The 15,393-nt window shown below is 36.3% G+C and overlaps 2 protein-coding genes across 4 annotated transcripts in view; one reads left to right on the top strand and one right to left on the bottom strand.

Moving 5' to 3' along the window:
- SYNE2 (spectrin repeat containing nuclear envelope protein 2) overlaps positions 1-15,393 on the top strand; it is a 320,326-nt gene that overhangs the window by 160,998 nt on the left and 143,935 nt on the right. For all 3 annotated transcript variants that reach the window (XM_061156908.1, XM_061156910.1, XM_061156909.1), the window contains exons 46-51: positions 3,172-3,327; positions 4,184-4,449; positions 5,052-7,155; positions 8,970-9,292; positions 10,440-10,584; positions 11,953-12,171. In XM_061156908.1, the coding sequence (XP_061012891.1) occupies positions 3,172-3,327; positions 4,184-4,449; positions 5,052-7,155; positions 8,970-9,292; positions 10,440-10,584; positions 11,953-12,171 (3,213 nt within the window). The remainder of the gene's footprint in view (positions 1-3,171; positions 3,328-4,183; positions 4,450-5,051; positions 7,156-8,969; positions 9,293-10,439; positions 10,585-11,952; positions 12,172-15,393) is intronic.
- Positions 13,933-14,462, bottom strand: LOC133067175 (ubiquitin-ribosomal protein eL40 fusion protein-like). Its single transcript, XM_061158358.1, has one exon. The coding sequence runs from the start codon at positions 14,427-14,429 to the stop codon at positions 14,043-14,045; it is 387 nt and encodes a 128-aa protein (XP_061014341.1). The 5' UTR covers positions 14,430-14,462; the 3' UTR covers positions 13,933-14,042.

Below are 15,393 nucleotides of genomic sequence, written 5' to 3'. Positions count from 1 at the left end.
AATGGTATTAATATCTAGGAGCAGCATGCATTTGAGGACATTCTTCAGAGTCCTAAAATATTAGGCTGAGGAACCTTAGAAAATTTCTATCCTAACCCTGTGTTTCAGGTTAGGGAATTAACACCAGAAGATGTTAATCAGCCAAGTTCTTATTCTAGAAGAGCTGGGATTAGAACCAGGCTTGTCTTTACCCAGCTTGATGTTTGGCAGTCTATCCCCCAATTTTATCAGATGTGTTACATGGGCTGTTAATTGAGGTTTAATATGCTGTCTGGCTCCAGTGGACCCTTTATTGAGTTCTTGCGCATGTTTTCAAACCTTCTTTACTCTCCTTCAGCCCAGCTGAGTCCTGTTCCTGTCATTCCTAGCAGATCTCTGGTCCATAAATGCTAGACTGATTGGTCCTCAATTCTTTCCACTTTATAAACCACTGATTGTTAATCTTGGCAATCAAAGACTAAATGAAATTCTTTTATTTTTTTTCTAATGTGAATTCATCTATATATCCATTCAGTAAAACTTTCTTGAGTTGGCAATGAGGGTTCAATGGTAAATGAAAATGGATGTGGTCTCTCTTCTCATAGAGCTTCTGGTCTACAGGAGGTGACATACATTAACCAACTAATTATCTGATGAGAGTCTAATTACAGGAACTAAAGGAAGGAACATGTTTCCATTATAATCTACAGTAAAGGAGTCTGACTTGAACTGTAGTCAGAGAGAGCTTCTCTAAGGAAATAATACTTGAACTGAAATCAGCAGGGGTGGATTAAGGAGTAATTTCAATTGTAGGAAAACAGCCCAAGGAAACTCACATATGTTCAAGAAGACCTAAAACAAGGGTGTTTATCACCACAATATCTAAAATAGGAAAAATTGGAAGCATGATAATATCCATAGTAGCCTGACAGACATACATGTTCATTTAGGCAGCAGAACTGAATAAAACCTCAAATGACTGAGTGAGATTTATATCTGACACCATGATAAACCTCAAATCATATTGCTGAATGAAGAAAATAAGTTATAAAATAATACATATGTGATTCCAATTTTATGAGTTAAAAATGCATAAAATAATACTGTATGAATATTAACATATGTAGTCAAAGTATAAAGACAAGTGTGTGTGTATTTTAGAATAGTGGTTAGTTCTAGGGAAGAATAGATGAAAAAGAAGTGAGGGTTGGACTTTAAATTGTATTTTTAATATGGAAAATTATATCAGTTATGTCCCTGTCATGGGTAATGAGTAACCATGATATTGTATTCTTTTAAATATATTTGAAACATCTTATTGTTTAAAATAAGATGTTTCAAATGAGCCTGCAAAATCAGAATAGAGCTAAAGATGAGGAGCAAAGGATGGCTGGTTACAAAAGAATCTTTCCAGGAGCCAATCAGGGCAGGTGTCTGTGTTCTAATGTCTGGGGTGTGCACAAAGGAATGTTACTTTTTAAATTTAACATGTTCGTTTGAGGGATTCTGTTGGATTTTCTGCCAAAGTGGAAACATGGCTTTTGGATTTGGTAAACAAATGGTGTTTTGGGGTGATTTCAGGTTTTTTAGTATGCTGTCTCTGACCACTGAAGGCTGAGTACAAATAGCAGGTTATAAATGTGGCTAGTCAAGTGATTGGTCCATCAGGTAAGAGAGACCAGGGCTCTGAATTCCTAAGAAATTATTGATAAGGAGTGACGATTTCCTGGGTTTAATGTCTATGCCTTTAGCTCAGGAGCGCTTGCCCTGCAGGTGGATTTGTTGGGGTACTAAGTAACAGTAGCCATCAGGTGACCAAGAGACAGGCTTCGCCCTCACAGGACTTCAGTTTATGTGCAGAAATCTGTGATGTGGCACCAACGCCCCCTCTTCTCATAGCCTTCCTGGGTCTCCCTCCCTGCCCCCCATCCCATGCAGAGATCCTGCCTTCCATGGAGATTCACCATAGTTCTCATGAATAAATTGTTAGAAATGGAGGAAATTGGCAAAATTGGCAATTGGCAAAAATTGGCAAAATCCCAATTATTTACAGCCTTTTAGAAGTGTCCTGTGCTAATTGCCAAGCAGATACTTCAAAACCAGTAAACTGGTCAACTGAATTTTCTTACCAATCAGAATTGGTGAAGCTCCAGACAGTATCTGTTTTATTTAAATAAACCCTGATTTTAGAATAGTTTCACACTGACAGAAAACTTGCAAAGATAGTACGGATAGTTCTCATTTATCCCTTCCCCAGTTTTTCCCATTGTTAACATCTTAACATTACTATCTAGACTGTATTTTTAAGACAATTTTTAACCATTTCTGCCTTGTTTGGAGATGTGGATATATTTTATTCACAGACTTGGCACAGACTGGATTTTTACTGACCTGAAAGTATATGGCAAAATTGAGTGATATTTCACTTATAAAGTAACCTGAAAATGAAATCGACTACCTTATCAAAATAATGTGAAATGTTTTAAAATTACTGCGATGGTACCTGGTATATGTAAGTGCTCAACAAATGTTTGTTGAAAAAAATTAATAAATGAGTTGAAATGCCATCTCTGTATATCCTATTGAGAACCTCAAGTTCTTAGAGCTTTCACAAAAGATCAAATTACCCTCTATATAACCTGTTCTGCCATACCCAGAATTGGAATTCTTACTGTTACTTGGTTTAAGGCATGACAATTTTAATGCATGAAATTTTGGCATTTCTTGCATCTCTCCACTTACTGTTTTAAACTACCAGTGGGTACCACTGAATGCCTATTTATTAATTAATGCCTATTAATTAATTAATTAATTATTAATGCCTAATTATTAAACCAACCCTCTGCATCATGGTGAATACTAAGTATGAGTTTTGGAACTTTTGTGTTTTGTTATCTGTTTTCTTTCTTTAAGACTGTAGCTATTCCTCAGTATATAATCGAGAAATGCTAGATCCTATACTATCTTGTAAAAAAAAGTTTCATTTTTCATGGTATTAAATATCACATGGAAAATACTAAATTTTGTCATTAAATATTGCATGGAAAAATCCACTTTGGTCATGGCAAAAATATACTTTTGAAAAGTCTTTAATGTGAGTAAATAGAAGAAACGAATTTTTTCATCAAGAAAAATAAAAATTATTCATTTGGAAGTTAGACTATTTAGCAATTAATGTTTTTATGTTTTCAGAATTCAGCTTTGGAAATGATTTTGTCAAGACAACTTTCTCTTGATGTTCAAGAAAGCATGAAAAACACTGAAGATGAGCAGAAAGTCAATGAGCTGCAAAATCAACCTTTAGAATTAGATGTTATGTTAAGAAATGAACAATTAAAAGAGATAGAGGTATGGAAACAAGAAAAACATTGACAACATGATTGCATCATTTATCTAGTGCAATACAATATATTTTAATTACCAAAAACTTGCTTGCACAGAATGAAAAGTCTTATTTAACCTTTGCCTGATGATCAATTTGGTAACTATATAATTATGTACTAATCAGCAAGTTGTATAAATCTTTCCATTTAAAAAGATAAGAATTTAATGAACATTAGTCTTTCTCTTTCACAAAGTTCCTAAAAACTTACTTATTCAGTGATAAAATTTGGAGATTCTGGCTTGTCATTATTCCTTTTCTTAGTCATATCTATTTTTCTGCATTTGACAAATTCCTTTTGTTTTTCCTAATTATCAACGTTATGGGGTACTCCTTCTTCATTTTTGTGGCTGTGTTTACGTAACTGTGTTTATGTATTTATGTACTTATAGCCATGGAAAGACATCTAAAAATCCAGTACATGATCATGTTTTGAAAAATGATCCTTACAATTTTAGCCAAGTTTACGTAATAGTAAACATATATCTAAAAGAGGAAAAAGAGATGATGCGTGTAAATAATAAAAGCAAGATAAATCTTCTTTAGACATTGTAGAACCTTTGAACACAATAGGGTGACCAGATTGCTACTAGATGTTAGACCAATGATGAATGTTAGTTTAGATTTTAACATGACTCCAGTGGTGGGGGGAATCTTTTAAATGTCAGGACCTTAGTTTCTCTGGGTGCAAATGAAATATTTAAAAATCTTCTTGGAATGGAATGTGTTACTGGAAGGAAAGAGCAAGGGGGAAAATAAATGAATTAATTAATCAGTGAATTAGTAAGTGAATATTTATTTATTTCCTTTACTTGTTTTCAGGAATTATGTACCCAGTTGGAAGGAAAGAAAGCAGCCATTGAACCTCTAGAACAAAGTGAATATCTCAACAAAACAGAAACAAGTGCCTTGGTTCTCCACGATGAAAGTTATTCAGTGCAGCACTTGGATAATCTGCTTCAGGCACTTATTACTTTGAAGAAAAAGAAAGAAAGTCAATACTGTCTCCTTAAAGATTTTCAGGGACATCTCATGGCAGCTGAATCCTTGATGAAATCCTTGTTGACAGAAAAGGAAAGTCTAAAAGTGTAAGTATAAGAATTTAGGACATGCATTCTTTTTTTCAACCATAGGCTTTCTTTCTTTGGACAGGCCTAGGGTGTTAAGATATTGTTAAAGAATATTATGATTTTAATACTATAGTATAGAAATTAATTTCATATTTTAAAGAAACATTTATATATTCTGGGTATGTATTTTAAATATAGCTTCTCCTTAAAAAAAAAAAAATTTTAGCCTGATAGTTATGCCTTCTTGATCAGTGTCATTATTGTTGGTAAGATGATAACAAAGGAGTTGTATATTGTCATTTTCCTTAGTCCTAACTTTGCACAAGTACTTGGCAGATTATAGAGGACTTTTGTGTACATTGTTCCCTTCGCTTTTTACTCCTTTCCTGTGGTTCTGCATTTTTATGATACTCATTTTATAGATGAGCTTTCTACATCGTCACACATTAATTGAGAGCCACAGTAAACAAGATTCTGATTTTTGTTTTAATGAAAGAGTGTTCTTACAGACAATCTAATCTCTTTCATGAATTCAGGACAGAGTTAATTTCTTTTAATGACAGCTAACTTCATGTTGAGGTCGTAATATTAATAAGCTTCACTTTTTCTTCTTTTTCTAGGGGACTCCTGGACAGTGCAACCTATTTGGACAAAATTAAAAATTTTCTGGCATCAATAGAAAAAGAGAAAGATTCTTTAAGCAAGATGAAAATCGAATGGGAAAATTTATCAAACTGTCTGACTGACATGGATAAGAAGCTATTGGAAAGCCAGATCAAGCTACTTGAACATGGTTGGGAGCAAGTGGAACAACTGGTTCAGAAGAAGTATTCTCAACAAGCAGTGGGACACGAAGAGTTTATGTTTCTCAGGAATAAGATTCAAGACCTTGAAACGTCTCTGCAGCAGCAGCAGCAGCATCTACAGTTAAGACTGAACTCTCCAGAAGCCCAGGAAGGGAATCTAAGCATGGTTGCTTTGGCCACTGAACTCCATACTATAAAGCATAGGTTTTCTATGCTCAAGGGGCAAGCTGAACTTCAGATGAAGAGGATTTGGGGAGAAAAAGAAAGGAAGATTTTAGAAGATGCAATAAGTAATTTGCAGAAGCAATTGGAAGCATTGGAACCATTAAACATGGAGGTGGAAAATCAGATCAAGAAGTGTGAAACCAGATACAAAATAAACGAGGCTATCTTATGGGTCAAGAATCTGTTAGGTGAACTCACTCCTCCCATTTCCCTTCTCCCAGATGACATTCTTTCACAGATCAGAAAATGCAAGGTGGTGCACGATGGCATTCTAGATAAGCAGCAGGTTGTGGAGTCCTTGGTTGAAGAGGTCAAAGATAATATTCCTCACCTCACAGAATATGAGAACAATGATTTAAATAACCTCCTTCAGGACTTACAGAATCAATACCAAATGCTGGTTTTAAAATCAACCCAAAGATCACAGCAATTAGAACATAAATTGGAAGAAAGAAGCAAATTTGTTGCCATAATAGGAAAGGTTCAACTTTCTCTTCAAGGAAATGAAACACTGATAATCCCCAAGACAGAAACAACCTCCACAGAAGCTGAACTAGAACAACTGTATGTTGCTTTGACCACTTCTCAGAAGGAATTGCAGGAAATTAAGAGTGTAATCTCGACACATCTTCAGGAACAAACAAACATGTCTAAGGATCTAAGTGTATTTGAAAGATTATTTCTAGATGATCGACTGAAAAATCTTAAGACCAGAGCCAACAGAACTCAAAGATTCATTCAAAATAAATGTAATGAAGTAGAACACAAGATAAATTTTTACAGAGAATTTCATGAAAAAGTATCTGCACTTCAGAAGGAGTTTGACCATATACAGCACAATGAACTTCTACTAAATCCAGAAGTAAATCCAGATGTTAAAGAGGAGTTGTATCATCTTAAAAACCAAATCACTGGCATTCAATCTAGTATCCTACAAGTCCTGAAACTCAAAGAAGTGTTTGACTGTATAGAACTAAACTGGGATTGGACCCAACTTGATCAAATACAAACCCAAGTTCTTGAAAAAGAACGAGAACTTGAAGGAAAAATTAAGCAGTTGAACACATTTGTGGCAGAATATGACAAATATCAAGCATCTCTAGCTAAACTGAAGGCTTTGGATTTACAAATTAAGAAAAGGGCTGAACTAGTACTAACAATGCCTAGCACTCCACCAGAAAGCAGTCTGCTCAATGCTCAAATTTTGAATCAGAGAATTGGGAAAGCCATGAGCTTGTATCATGAGATTATCAAGAAATTAAGTGAAAATAAAGACTTTGATGACTTATTCAAAGAGAGAGAATTACAACAACTAAAGCTGTATGCAGAAGAAAATAATAAATTGCGCCAGGTTCTCCAACAAAAAGTGGCCTTGCAATCCCAACTGAAAGAAATGGATGAAAAGGATTTTCAGGACAAACTAGAAAATTCCTTACATGTTTTAAATCAGATAAAATCTCAGTTACAACAGCCATTACTTATAAATTTGCAAATTGAATATATTCAAAATGAAAAAGATAATTGTGAAGTGTTTAAGGAACAAGTTCAGGCAGAAATGGATAGCATTAAAGCTGTGACTGTTATTGAGAAGCAAAGTGAAGAAAATTCTTCTGAAGCTAGTAATGTGGAGGCAAAATTAAATGACATTGAAGATCTTTACATGCAACTTAATGCAAGCATTGATTCCCGCACTGTAAGTTTTTTAATTAGGCAGTTAATATATTTATTTTAGTTTCATGTTTTTAAAACATAAAAACCTGATTTTATGTTTTACTTTAGTTAATATCTACATTTCTCAAAAAGTAACAGGTTCTTATGGCTGATCCACGTTGATGTTTGATAGAAACCAACACGATTCTGTAAAGCAATTATCCTTCAATTAAAAATGAGCACATTTAGAAAACAGAAGTTACAGGTTCTATAAGAACATTCTACACAGGAGAATAGTCATTTTAAAGAACTTCAAAGGGCCAGTTTATAGCCCCAACTCATTCCACATCAAAATATAGTGCTTATAGTGAAAAAAGATGTTTGACACAGTTAGTTCTATATGCCTTGTAGACTCTGTTGGGCTCAGAACCAACAAGTTTGGGTTTTTGTTTTGTTTTTTGTTTTTTTAGAAATAGCAGAATGTAGTGGAATAAATATGGTGTAAAGAACACAAAACAATAACTCCACATTTCTTTAGCACTTACCATGTCTTGGAAGTACGCTGAACACTTTAATCCTCACAGCAACTCTGTGAGGTGGGTGCTAATATTAGCCTCATTTTAAAACAAGGAAATGGAAGTTCAGAAAGTACCATTTTCTCAAGGTCTTTCAGTAGTAACAGAACCAGAATTCATGTTGAGATCTGTCTGCTTTTAGAGAATGGTCATTGAAGTAAGGCTCATTGGTCAATCTGCCTACAGCCTCTGATTTTATAAATAAAGTATTATTGGAACACAGCCATGCCCATTCACTTTATGGCTTGTTACGGCTGCTCACCTGCTACAACATCTGGGTTGAGTAGTTGTAACAGTCTGTATGTTCTGCAAAACCTGAAATATTTAGTCTGACCCTTTACAGGAAAAGTTTGCTGATGCCTGTTGAAGAGCGACTGCAACAAACTCCCTCCTTTCCTGTAGTGAAAGGGTAGATATCTTAGGCATCCGTTAAACACACTATGCTTAACGGAACTCCTTGCACTGTGTTTTCTGAATTGTCACACCAAACTTACAGAATGGGGATGTTAACTCCCTTCTTTAATTCAAAGATAATATATTTAATATATTTAATTCAAAGATAATATATTTAAACTGTTTTGCTAGGTATAAATGCTATAGAAATATAAAGTCATATGAACTCTAATATGTTCTTTAAATTGGTACTTAATAAATTTCTCCATTTGATTTTAATATGGTTTCCAGAAACACTGTGCATAAATCCTCAGACTGTTATGCTTAGAGATGGACTGGAAGGGACCTTTCAAGTTCTTTATTTCAATTATTTATTTCAGCAAGAAGACAGAGATCTGGAGACATTAAGTGATGTGCTCAAAACTAAAGTTAATGGCAGAGACATTAATTTAGATATGCAGCAGATGTGGGGAGGGAGTCTTTCCAGTTTGTTTTCACAAATATTGCTTGAGGTTATATACATTAAATATATTCAGTTGTTTTATTATAGTCTAATACAAGAGTTCTAGAGCATTAATATATATATCATTAGACTTGATTCATGACATGTATTTTTAAATTTAGGTTGGATTTCTTAGAAATCCAATTTTCTTTATGAAATATTTGAAATTGAAATATGAAATATGAAATAATTTTAGAAATTTTTTTTATGCAAAGAAAAACTTATTCATTTTAAAATATCAGTGTAATATTATCAAACTAAAAGTGTGAGATGCTTGCTCTTTTATGTCCCAGAGACATATTATGAATGTATCACAGACATTCAAAAATGACAAAAATCCCCCAAATTTGAAAATTTCATCACAGCATTTGATCTCCCATTCACCAGAATGTCTTGAATGATGCTTATGAAAATATGACACGCTATAATGAAGCAGTCTCCAGGGCCATGGGGATCATCTCTGATCTGGAAGCCATCATTGCGATGCCTAGAGTAGATCTTGATAATCCAGAAGAATCAGTAGAGGTGCCTCGCCAGAAACAAGAGGAACTGAAATCCACAATAGCAGGCATCCAGGACCTCACTGAGAATTTGGGGACCGTATGCAGCCTGGAAGCTAAACGACAAGTTGAGTGTACTTTACAGGACTTAGTTTCTAAGAACTCAGCCTTGAGGGAGGCAGCCAAAGTAAAGGAAGCTGAAGTAGAAAGGTAAGGTACTTCTTTCTAAAGGTAATGCTTTAAGAACAAATATAGAGTATAATTAACATGTACACGTTAGAAATAATTTGGAAAATATGGAAACTAAAAATCACTGTCTAAGGAAAACTATAGCAAATATTCTGTTGCATTCATTTAATTTTTTCTTAATATCAAGTACTTAAAATGGAATAGAAATCTGCATGTGGTATAAAGAATAATGATAAACAGCTGTGTACTGAAAGATTCAAAGGTAAACATCATGACTTTTGAATTCCTTTGTGAACTCCTTCCTTCTCTCAGAAATAACCATTATTCTGTCTTTATTGACCATGCCTTTGCTTTAAAAAATATTTTTGTTATGTATTTGTGTCCTATTTTCATGTATGTGTTCTCTTCTGTGACTTCATTTTTTTTCACACTTACCATTATGATCCTGAAGTTCATTCATGTTTTGTCTGTAGTAAAATTCACTCACCCAGGTATTGGTAGATATTTGGGTTGTTTCAGTTTTTTCGTTAACAAACAGTGCTAGGAAGAACGTTTTCAAATTCAAGAGCTTCCCTTGGGTGTATACTTAGGATTGTGATTACCGGGTCAAAAGTTATACACATCTTAAATTTTTAATTTCAAATGACTTTATCCATTTCTACTCAAGCCAGCAGCATATTAATATTCCAGTGGTCCCATATCCTCATCAATACTTAATGTTGTGAGGTTTAATTTTTGCCAGTCTAATGGTTGAGAAATGACATTTCATTGTGGTTTTAATTTGCATCTTTATTATTGCTAATGAACTTGAGCCTCTTTTGTGAATGTTTCTTGATCAAAAATTATGAGCAGTTTTAAGACGAAGGAGCTTTCTACAAGAATTGTACCAATTTACACCTTGTTGGCAGTGTTCAAGAATACAGTTTTCCAAAGTTTAAATGTTTGGGGAACAGTCTTATCTACCTGTTAATATTTGCATTAAAAGTCTCATGCAGATCTGGTGAGGGGGAAGTAGTCAATAAGTATTTGTTGAAATACACTGAGTAGCAAAAAGAGAATTAAATTCTGTTTTTTATTAGGGGTTCAGAATACATTCTGGAAAGTTCAGAATTTATTGCACCAAATAAAGTTTAATATTACTTTTTTCTCCCTAACTGTGCCTCACTAGGTGTCTTGACAATTACCAATGCTATAGGAATATAAATGAGAAAATTTGCACTAACCTCAGCCAGATGGAGACCATTCTTGGGCAGTCAATGTGCCCCTTGCCAGTGTCTTACAAAGAAGCTTTGGAGCGCTTGGAACAGAGCAAGGTAACAGATACTCCAAATGTTCAGTAAGACTGTGTGCAAAAAATTGGCAGAAAGAGCAAGTGGAAGCACTGGGGGATGTGGCTCTGTTATGACCCACAGAAATCTTTAACCTAATTCATATACTCAAGAAAATTCCTAAACCAAAAGCCATGGGAAAATGAAGCATTGGTTCTGAGAGAGTTCATCAGTCAGGTTCACAGGACAGTCCTCTCCCCAATAGCTTACTGTCCTTATTAAACATTCTTTTGAAAGTTTTACCTTGCTTGTTACTTTGTTGGAGATCACTGGGTCTGTGACAGAGCATTTAATGCAACTATCTTAAGTGCTAAATTCTGGTTACTTTTTATACTCTATTACTGAGCAATTTTAGTTTTTGCATTTTTTATTTGTTGCAGTATTGTGTTATAAGCATTTGGATGAGAATATTTTAAATCATCTGTGCTTATCATCTACCACAAAACAAACAAACACAAAACCAAAAACCTTAACTAATGTGTTAGTGGTTGATGCAATAAGTATTGTACAAGTTATTAATACCTATCTAGTAAAATATGGGCCAAAGCTATGGTCTTTCCAGTAGCCATCTATGGATGTGCGAGTTGGACTATAAGGAAGGCTGAGCACTGAAGAATTGATGCTTTCAAACTGTGGTGCTGAAGAAGACTCTTGAAAGCCACTTGTACAAAAAAAATAAATTAAAAAAAAAAGAAAAAAGAAAGTCACTTGTACAGCAAGAAGATCAAACCAGTCCATCCTAAAGGAAATCAACCCTGAATACTCATTGGAAGGACTAATGCTGAAGCTGAAGCTCCAATACTTTGGCCATCTGATGGGAAGAGCTGACTCATTGGAAAAAGGCCCTGATCCTGGGAAAGATTAAAGGCAAAAGGAGAAGAGGGCGGCAGAGGATGAGATGGTGTAACAGCATCACCAACTCAAGAACAATGAACTTGGGCAAACTCCAGGAGATAGTGAAGGACAGGGAGGCCTGGCGTGCTGCAGTCCATGGGGTTGCAATGAGTCATACATGACTTAGTGACCGAACAACAACAAAATATGAGACTTCCATTAAAATTTTTAAAAAATGAACTTCTAGGAATATTTACCTTGGAAGACACATGTTTACTTGAAAAATGTACTTTATGGGTCATTATTTGTCCCCATAATTCTAAATTCATGTGCTATATAACAATACATTGATACTTCTCATCTGTCTCAAATTGACTTTCAAAAGGAATAAAAAATGGATCACATCTTACTTATGGATGATTTAAAACATTAATTGTTCAAGATTAAAATAGTTTATAACTTTCAGAATAGTTCTGAATTCAGAAAAATTCTATTCCTCCTTTCCTTTTCTCTTTTAAGGCCTTGGTGTCAAACCTTATGTCAGCCAAGGAAGAACTGATGAAGCAACGACAGGTCCTCAGACACTTGAGAGCCATGTGCACGGACAGTGACAGCCTCTGTTTGCTCAGAAGCACATCGGCTCTGTGGGAGAGATGGCTGAGTTTGCTGGAAGCTGCTAAAGAGTGGGAGATGTGGTGTGAAGAACTAAAGCAGGAGTGGAAATTTGTCCATGAAGAAGTAAGTGCTTCATGTGCAACAATCACAACATACAGTTTACTCACATGTGTCATTTAAATTGTTTTATTATTTTCATTTTTTTTAATTGTAAAACAAGTCCTCAATCTGTACCATTTGTTTACATCACATATATGGAACCATGTCCATGGTTTATAGCAATCGGGTCCTAGCAAAATAATCGTCAAGGTATGATTCAAGAATGATTCAAGTTCATTCATGATAGTGGCATTTTTTTCAGTGTCAGATAATTTAGAAATAAGTGATTAGTTGCCCACATGATCTTTAAAATCTTTATTGTACGGATAAGTTCAGTTCAGTTCAGTTGCTCAGTCATGTCTGACTCTTTGAGACCCCATGAACTGCAGCATGCCAGGCCTCCCTGTCCATCACCAACTTCCAGAATTCACCCAAACCCATTTCCATTGAGTCAGTGATGCCATCCAACCATCTCATCCTCTGTTGTCCCCTTCTCATCCTTCAATCTTTCCCAGCATCAGGGTCTTTTCAAATGAATCAGCTCTTCACATCAGGTGGCCAAAGTATTGGACTTTCAGCTTCAACATTAGCCCTACCAATGAACACCCAGGACTGATCTCCTTTAGGATGGACTGGTTGGATCTCCTTGCAGTCCACGGGACTCTCAAGAGTCTTCTCCAACACCACAGTTCAAAAGCATCAATTCTTTGGTGCTCAGCTTTCTTCACAGTCCAACTCTCACATCCATACATGACCACTGGAAAAACTATAGCCTTGACTAAACAGACCTTTGTTGACAAAGTAGTGTTTCTGCCTTTTAATATGCTGTCTAGGTTGGTCATAACTTTCCTTCCAAGGAGTAAGCGTCTTTTAATTTCATGGCTGCAATCACCATCTGCAGCGATTTTGGAGCCCAGAAAAATAAAGTCTGCCACTGTTTCCACTGTTTCCTCATCTATTTGCCATGAAGTGATGGGACCAGATGCCATGATCTTAGTTTTCTGAATGTTGAGCTTTAAACCAACTTTTTCACTCTCCTCTTTCACTTTCATCAAGAGGCTTTTTAGTTCTTCTTCACTTTCTGGCATAAGGGTAGTGTCATCTGCATATCTGAGGTTATTGGTATTTCTCCTGGCAATCTTGATTCCAGCTTGTGCTTCTTTCAGCCCAGCATTTCTCATGATGTACTCTGCATAGAAGTTAAATAAGCAGGGTGACAATATACAGCCTTGACGTACTCCTTTTCCTATTTGGAACCAGTCTGTTGTTCCATGTCCAGTTCTAACTGTTGCTTGCTGACCTGCATACAGGTTTCTCAAGAGGCAGGTCAGGTGGTCTGGTATTCCCATCTCTTTCAGAATTTTCCACAGTTTATTGTGATCCACACAGTCAAAGGCTTTGGCAGAGTCAAGAAAGCAGAAATAGATGTTTTTCTGGAACTCTCTTGCTTTTTCGATGATCCAGAGGATGTTGGCACATTGATCTCTGGTTCCTCTGCCTTTTCTTTTTTTTTTTTTTTTTATTTTTTATTTATTTATTTATTTTTCCATTATTTATTTTTTTTTATTAGTTGGAGGCTAATTACTTCACAACATTTCAGTGAGTTTTGTCATACATTGATATGAATCAGCCATAGATTTACACGAATTCCCCATCCCAATCCCCCCTCCCACCTCCCTCTCCACCGATTCCTCTGGGTCTTCCCAGTGCACCAGGCCCAAACACTTGTCTCATGCATCCCACCTGGGCTGGTGATCTGTTTCACCATAGATAGTATACATGCTGTTCTTTTTTTTTTTTTTTTCAACGAAAGGGAAACTTTATTGAGGCCCCAGGACCACGGGGATTGGGCAGGAGGCCGCCCTGGGGGCAAAGGAGAAGCCGGTGGAGGAGTTTTACTTGACCTCCTTCTTGGGGCGCAGGTTGTTGGTGTGGCCGCACTTCTTCTTGCGGCAGTTGACAGCACGGGGGTGCGGGCGGGCATAACACTTGCGGCAGATCATCTTGTCGCAGTTGTATTTCTGAGCGAGCTGGCGGAGGGAAGGCTCAATGATGCCGCCTCTCAGACGAAGCACCAAGTGCAGGGTGGACTCTTTCTGGATATTGTAGTCTGACAGAGTGCGGCCATCCTCCAGCTGTTTGCCTGCGAAGATCAGACGCTGCTGGTCAGGTGGGATGCCCTCCTTGTTTTGGATTTTGGCTTTGACATTCTCAATGGTGTCACTGGGCTCGACCTCAAGAGTGATGGTCTTTCCCGTCAGGGTCTTCACAAAGATCTGCATCTCTGCGTCTGCTCGGCCGCCTGGTTGAAGAGAAAGAGGCATGCTGTTCTTTTGAAACATCCCACCCTCACCTTCTCCCACAGAGTTCAAAAGTCTGTTCTGTATTTCTGTGTCTCTTTTTCTATTTTGCATATAGGGTTGTCGTTACCATCTTTCTAAATTCCATATATATGTGTTAGTATGCTGTAATGTTCTTTATCTTTCTGGCTTACTTCACTCTGTATAATGGGCTCCAGTTTCATCCATCTCATTAGAACTGATTCAAATGAATTCTTTTTAATGGCTGAGTAATATTCCATGGTGTATATGTACCACAGCTTCCTTATCCATTCATCTGCTGGTGGGCATCTAGGTTGCTTCCATGTCCTGGCTATTATAAACAGTGCTGCGATGAACATTGGGGTGCACGTGTCTCTTTCAGATCTGGTTTCCTCAGTGTGTATGCCCAGAAGTGGGATTGCTGGGTCATATGGCAGTTCTATTTCCAGTTTTTTAAGAAATCTCCACACTGTTTTCCATAGCGGCTGTACTAGTTTGCATTCCCACCAACAGTGTAAGAGGGTTCCCTTTTCTCCACACCCTCTCCAGCATTTATTGCTTGTAGACTTTTGGATAGCAGCCATCCTGACTGGCGTGTAATGGTACCTCATTGTGGTTTTGATTTGCATTTCTCTAATAATGAGTGATGTTGAGCATCTTTTCATGTGTTTGTTAGCCATCTGTATGTCTTCTTTGGAGAAATGTCTGTTTAGTTCTTTGGCCCATTTTTTGATTGGGTCATTTATTTTTCTGGAATTGAGCTGCAGGAGTTGCTTGTATATTTTTGAGATTAATCCTTTGTCTGTTTCTTCATTTGCTATTATTTTCTCCCAATCTGAGGGCTGTCTTTTCACCTTACTTATAGTTTCCTTTGTTGTGCAAAAGCTTTTAAGTTTCATTAGGTCCCATTTGTTTAGTTTTGCTT

This window comes from Dama dama, chromosome 12 (genome assembly GCF_033118175.1).
Source record: "Dama dama isolate Ldn47 chromosome 12, ASM3311817v1, whole genome shotgun sequence".
Lineage (NCBI taxonomy): Eukaryota > Metazoa > Chordata > Mammalia > Artiodactyla > Cervidae > Dama > Dama dama.
Note: the sequence above shows the minus strand (reverse complement) of the source record. Positions and strands in the feature narration are given on the sequence as shown.